Genomic DNA, 7,014 nt, shown 5'->3' on the forward strand with positions numbered 1-7,014 from the left:
CACATGGTAATACTATACTCTCAGCTGTTCTTTTCTTAGTTTCATTAATAAACATAAATACTAGATATATTATGATAGTTTTTGGAACTTCTAAAAGAGTATACTTTAGATATTGAAAGATACTTTTAGCAAGGTACTGTACTTTTGCCTTGAAACTATAAGTAGCGCACTTCATAGGCACTATATATATATTATATAAACGTTTATTTATATCTGTCTGATGCACATGCCAGCCAAGTTCAGTTGGGACTGTTTTGTCTGCGATCATCGAGTCAGCTTTTACTGTACATTTCTAAAAGGCACAATAACCCCACAAACAAAAAGGTCAGTTGGTAGTGGTGCCTCCAACAAGTTCAAGCCAGATCTGTGTACTTGCTGGGAAAGACAGCAAATACAACAGCTGTCGTTGAGGCTAACCTGAGTAGTTTGTTCTCCGTGGCATCAAACCGCCGTCTTTGGTTTACTGGCAAATCCGAAAAACAAGGTAAGATTTCTTGGCTCGGTTCTCTGGCTCTAATAATGAAACCAGTATTGACTTTGTTGGAAGGTCTGAGGTTTTCCATTTTTGTGGTAAAAAAACAAGTATACAATACATTGCCATAAAATAATTACGAAATGTCTGCTGTTTAAGTAGGGTTGTGTCAGAAAAAGGGCTGTAATTGTGTCAGTGAAATGTAAATGTAATTATTTTAATGATTATCTTTATAGTAGAGGATCAGTGGCCATTATGGAAGGCACCAGAGGACACATTTTGGAGCTAATGGTAATGGGCATTTTGCTGGGGTAAGGTTCTTAAAACCCATAATTGTACAACCTTTTCACAGTATACTACATAACAAATTGCAGTTCTTATTTCATAAAGGAAAATCCATTTTACTGCGAAGAAGAAGTCAGACATCTGCTATCCATTAATTTAACGTGTGCTTTTATACCAGACTGGCCAAATGTTTTCTCTTTGTCTACCTGCTATTATCTGCCACACACGAAACCATTATCTCATTTTATTATAGCCAGCCATTATAAATAATCTTGTATCTTTTAGTAAGACGTAAGGTTTTTTATATCAAAGGGGTGTAAAAATACAAGTACATACGTAAGCTTAATTAAGTAACAAGTCAAGTATTAAAAGTGAAAGTTTCTGAAAGGCATGCAAGGAAAAGTTTTGTCGAAGGCCTTTCACACTTAATTGAGTATTTGATGGTTAAAACTAGACTTTCTTTGCTTTGGCTTACAGACTGATGAAATCAAGAGACAGTAAAGATTTTCTAATTTAAGCAACTTTGATGCACAGCCTCACCTCTTTTTGTTTATACTATAAAACCCATAGCGTGGCCAGCCGGGGACACGGGGTCATCCAAACACCTGACTATGATGACACCTCCACGCCTGAGATCCTAAACCCATCATGGATGTCCACAATCCCTAACACCTACCCCCTGTCAGACGTGACAATGCCTGGCACCCACAACACCATGGCCCTATACGGCGGATCGCTCGCCGAGTGCAACTCCTGGCCTCTTGCCCTCCAACTTCGCGCCGGAATCCGCTTTCTGGATATCCGGGTTCGTCACGTTAGAGGCAACCTCACCATCCACCACGGGATCTCGTATCAGTATGCTCACTTTGGGGATGTGCTGAGAGACGTGGTGGCCTTCCTGAGGGAGTATCCGACCGAGACGGTGCTGATGAGACTGAAAGAGGAGTTAAGTGACACAAGAGATATCTACGAGGCAGCTGTGCGCTACATTCATGAGTACGCTCACTGGGACCTGCTGTGGCACAGCCGCGAGATGCCCACCCTGGGTGAGGCACGAGGAAAACTGATTGTTCTGCAGGATTTCTCAGGGCCTGACATGGGGATGTACTACAACTCGCTGGACATCGCAGATCATTGGATGGTAAAGATAATAATTTTAATAGTAATAATAAGTAAATACGTAAATAATAATAAGTATACAAGTCATCATTAGTAAACAAATAATATAGCAATAATAATTTAAATAATTTCATAACAATTATTTATAATACATATTTAATTTTATCATAATAATTTCTTAATAAAATGTAATTAATGTTGTGTGCATAATTAATTAAATTGTGTGTACAAATAACATTGTCTCATCATTAAAACTTAAGATTTCTGTTATTTTGTATTTCGTTAAACTTTTTAATTATTGATTGGAAATATTCAGTTCACTATTTAACCTGATCATATTTAATGTGTAATACATTATGCATTATTTATGATGACCCTATTATAAGATAAAAAAATATCAAATAAAAATAAGTTACTTTCCAAGTTTCACGTTTCCAGATTTGTTCCGATTGTTTGGAGACTATTTATATTTAATTTCCAAACTCTGATGTTCATTCTGTCAACTGTCAATCCATCAGAGAGAGTTTGAGAACCCTCACCACATAAATTAGCTAAATAAATCCATCACTTTTTCTCGCTGCAGGTATCCTCTTTACAGCCAGAGGAGGTGGAGAAGAAATGGAGAAGTGTGTACACCCATCTGGAGGAGGCTGCGGTGGGTAACAAAAAACATATGTTCCTCACCTACAGCAGCGGAGCCAGCATCCTTGCCCATCCCAACGCTCTGGCCAAGATCATAAACCCCCGCCTGCATGAATATCTGAAAGCCTCTGTCGGTCAAAGGAAACGGTTTGGTATTATAACAATCGACTTTCCCGGTGCAAATTTAGTGCAAACTATTATAGGATTCAATTAAGAGAAGTAAGCCAATACCAGTATGCCTGGAACAACCCAAGATATCCATTAATTGACACAAATTCGGGACATATCATATATCTGTGACTTAAAATACCCATAACTCTCACAATTTCAAAAATTGACAGAGAAAAAGTTTGAGCTTGTGTGTGGCAAGTTGTGGAATATATGGCCCTTAATAAAGCACAATGAAAAGTTTCAGTGTCATATCACCATGTCAAGACATAATATTAAATAAAAATGCTCTTCAGTGAACAGTCTTAATTTCCATGCTATTGAAAATTGAACACAATGTTCTCCGTATCTCTCTTTAGCTGTATATGAACATCACGGGTGTAGAGACCAATTATAACTCTTTTTAACATGGTGACACAGAAATTTCTACATATGTAATTATTTCTTATTAAGTAGAAATAAGGAGTTGATGGTCTTTTCTAGACTCCAGTTTGTTTCTTGCATCTATTTTATTTCTGGTTGTCCTCTCTATTACCCTGCCAAAGACCAAGATATCTTATGTATCTCGATCTAACATTTACATTTGTTCATTTGCCAGATGCTTTTATCCAAAGCGACTTACATTGCATTATCGTATACATTTGTTTTCTAAGTATGTGCAATCCCCTGGGATCGAACCAACGACCTATGCGTTGTTAGTGCCATGCTCTTACCACTGAGCTATAAAGGAAAGCTTACGTTACTAGTCAAACTGAAAAAGTAAAAGTTAAACATCTGTTTAACTATGTGCACAGCCAAAATGGAAATTCACATAATAAAAAGACTAAAACATTTAACTCATACTCTACTTGAAACAAATGGCTTAAATTTATACAGTTTCATCCAACAGGATTTGTTTTCTTAACATGTGCATTATGATGGAGGGTAAACGATGAAAGTTTGTAACACATGCCCACCAGTAATGCACTGAACACTGGCTTCCAACCGCCATAAATGTTACAAGAACACCTGGCCCCGTAAAATAACAGTTTTAAGACCGAGCAGAAGCATCTGTAAAATGGCTGCAGTAAAAAAGCAATGCTGCAGTGACCGGCATCTATCTACCATCGTCTTTTCAACACATCTGGTACGATGGCTGGGACTCAGATGTTATCAACACAATCCTTCTCACACGTAGACACTGCGTTTCTCTTTCACACAGCTTTCTCTAGAAACATTAAAACGTTAGATATCTGGTGTGTCATTTGTTGGTAAGCAATCTGTTCAACATTGGATTCTGCAGAGTTACTCTATAACTGTAATAGTCATGGAAAAAATTTATTTGCTCATGACTTTGTATCTGTACCTTGATGTGGGGGTTAATGTGTTGCCTCAGACATAAAGATATTCAAAAATGTATAGCAAGGAACGAGATATGTGTTCATTGTATATTTCATATATTTCTATAATAAGTGTGTATGATAAATGATTTATAAGTGGTCCCAAAGAGGGCTTTGGGACATTGAACTATATAAACATGTAAAGTACACACTAATAAATGCTGGGTTATTTTCAATGCAGTTTTGCGTTAAAAAAGGGACTGCCGTTGGGTTAAATTAAGGCCGGAAAATGTTGACCCAAATGTTTAAAAAAATCCCTGCATGCATTTATTTACAACCCAACAGTTGCTTTCGTGCCTTTTTGACCCAGAAAATAACAAACAACTTTTTAGAGTTTATCAGTAAAAGTTATTGTATTAGATGGCAAAATACTTCAACTAGCTGGTGCTAAGGTGTTTTTATAAAGTAGAAAAAAATATAGTGTGTTTTAAAGAGTAACCAGCTGTACTATAGTTTATCACAGTAAGTATGAACATGTTCCACTAAGCAAAACATATGTATATATTTTTAACTTATTTTTAACTTATTTTATATATAAATGTCCTCGTTCCAAGATGTGAAATGTATGTATTGTAGATGAACAAATTCAATAAATACACAGAAATCGACACTTTAATTCTGTAAATATGATAAATATCTTTTGTGACAAAGCACACACTTATAGATGTTTGGTGCTAATGGAGAATGTGTGCTACAAGAATACAGACCGAGTATGCATGAACATACATTACCTAAATGTCCTCAGTGTGCCTTTTCTATAAATATAGGATGTGTGCGAACATGAATTCTGGTTGTAGGAGATGCTCTAGCAAATAGTCATGGCCCAATGCAAGGCGCTAGACTGTTAACCGGTGGTGTAACGCAGCAGGAGGTAACCAGCTTTGCATCCTCAAAGTCACGCTTCTCACCCCATCCCTCCTCTCTCCCGTGTCTGTGACATCCCGCGAATGCCATCCGAGGAGCGAGACACAAAAATCTAAATCCCAAGAGGACAAGAGATGGATGACAGGAGGTGAGTGAATGTATTTAACACTGTGTCCAAATTGTTTCTCTACCCTCTGTCAAATGCACATTGGGACAATGGAGAAAGCAGGCATCGGTTTCCAGAGCCTGTGACTGAAGTCCATTAAAGAACAAGCTTTTGACTGAAAGCATGTGCGCAGTGACAATCTCGCCATTTGAAACGTAGGTTCCTTGCTGCACAAAGCAAATAGCGCCAATTACAACCGTCGGAACACAGTTCAGCTATACAGTACGTCATGGTGGTTAAATCAATCAGTCTTTTAGCTTGAATGCCTCTAATGACAAGCCGTTTGCGCGGTACAACCCTCGCTGATCTGAATACTTTAAACTCAGCGTGCTTTGGCTCGGCTGAATTGATTTCACAGTGTAAAAAATAATAACCGTATAGGGTGTGAAATCTGGTGAGTCATTAATCTGTTCCCTGTTTTGCTCGTGATTATGACCGGTCTGATTTGTACAAATTCATCATCGACTTTCTTTGCTCGAGTCACAGGAGCTAATTGTAATGCAAGCGCTCAGGCACTAAATAACAGTGCCATTAGCACAAATTAAACTGGCTTGCGTAATGGGGCAAAACTAGTTCATCGGCTCTTGTGCTATAGACGGTTGCTATAGGTAACGTTGTGACTTCTCCAACAGCGCTGAGCTAATGGTCTTGTACCGGCTAACTTGTTCTCCTTATTTAAGAGTCAAAGGCAATTATATTCAATTCCCTGCTAGTTTTATACAATTAGAAAGTAGACAAGCTTATCTGTTAGCAGACTTGTTAAGTAATTTAGTGAATTTGTTTCTTCGGTTCTTCACTTGTGGCACTTTCGAAGCACTGTGTACTTTGCAAGGTGTTAAAAGAATAGTTCACCACATAATAAAAATTCTGTATTTATTCTTTCACCCTCATGTCATTCAAAACCTTTATATGTACCTGTGGAGCACAAAAGATGTTGTTTTGAGATTTGTGATATTTTGAGATTTGTGGTTTTGTGTCCAAACAATGAAAGTCAATGAGGATCAGTGTTTTTTAGCTACCAGTGTTCTTCAGAATATCTTACGTTTTCTGCAGAACGAAGGAAAGTCAGACAAGTTTGGAATAAAATAAGGGGAAATGATGCAAGATTTTTTATTCTTGCGTGAACTATTCCTCTACAGCACTCTAAACAAAGATGGCGTGACAAATGTTTGTGTAACTTCTATCTTTTTCTATTCTTTTCACTGTTTATAGCTCATTGTCTCTTTGCTTTGCAACTTAAAGGGTTAGGCAAAACCTAATACATATTCTACATATTCTTCATAAATGGACACAGGAAAATGTAACTATTTTATGTTTTATAAAGAGCCATCCCTTCTACATTCATTCGGTATTATAGCTTTAGGATTGTGCATTTTATTTTACAGAAATCCTACAAAGTTTATCGTTTCCCAAAAAACACGTCCTTTTTGGTCATATCCAGGTGTTTGTTTCCCTTTATTTAAATATATATATTTTCCATAGACTGACATTTTTCAACATCAACAAGGGTTCAGTAAAATATGAACAGGTGGTTCAAAATAATCGTAACAATTTCATTCTCTGAGCATTTTTATGTCACGTCCATAACGCAAAATGTGACCGTGTGTGTGAAATCCAGGTTGAAGTTTCACTAAGATGACAAGCATTACTGTGCATTCAGAACGCCAGCGACTGTGTCGCTAGTATCTTGCTACAAGGTCTTTAGAAAGCTCTAGTAACATTAATAAACCAACCCTGAAGTTGTTGACAAGAGACGGATAGCTGCTTTACTCCTATTGGTAGACTCTAGACACGCCCACTTCCTGTTGCCGACGGTCACTGTCAATCGTGTCGGTGGAAGTCGCCGGCTCTCCACTTAAATGAATGACATCGCCTTTCTTTGTCGCTGGCGGTCTGAGCGGAGCGTTAAAATTAATTTC

At 37.6% G+C, this 7,014-nt stretch overlaps 1 protein-coding gene across 1 annotated transcript; it reads left to right on the forward strand.

Annotated features, from left to right (window-relative positions):
- Window positions 1-435: 435 nt before the first annotated feature.
- On the forward strand, window positions 436-2,936 carry si:dkey-266f7.9 (uncharacterized protein LOC100006223 homolog). Its single transcript, XM_056741838.1, has 4 exons — window positions 436-484; window positions 709-783; window positions 1,328-1,898; window positions 2,460-2,936. The coding sequence occupies exons 2-4, from the start codon at window positions 728-730 to the stop codon at window positions 2,730-2,732; spliced, it is 900 nt and encodes a 299-aa protein (XP_056597816.1). The 5' UTR covers window positions 436-484; window positions 709-727; the 3' UTR covers window positions 2,733-2,936.
- The last annotated feature ends 4,078 nt before the right edge of the window (window positions 2,937-7,014 follow it).

This window comes from Triplophysa dalaica, chromosome 25 (assembly GCF_015846415.1).
Source record: "Triplophysa dalaica isolate WHDGS20190420 chromosome 25, ASM1584641v1, whole genome shotgun sequence".
NCBI classification, from domain to species: domain Eukaryota; kingdom Metazoa; phylum Chordata; class Actinopteri; order Cypriniformes; family Nemacheilidae; genus Triplophysa; species Triplophysa dalaica.

Excerpts from the sequence above, each read along its gene's own strand:
- si:dkey-266f7.9 (XM_056741838.1), top strand. The coding sequence starts at position 728 with ATGGAAGGCACCAGAGGACACATTTTGGAGCTAATGGTAATGGGCATT. Across the intron at positions 784-1,327 it reads GTAATGGGCATTTTGCTGGG|CGTGGCCAGCCGGGGACACG; the intron begins GTAAGGTTCTTA and ends TAAAACCCATAG. Across the intron at positions 1,899-2,459 it reads ACATCGCAGATCATTGGATG|GTATCCTCTTTACAGCCAGA; the intron begins GTAAAGATAATA and ends TTCTCGCTGCAG.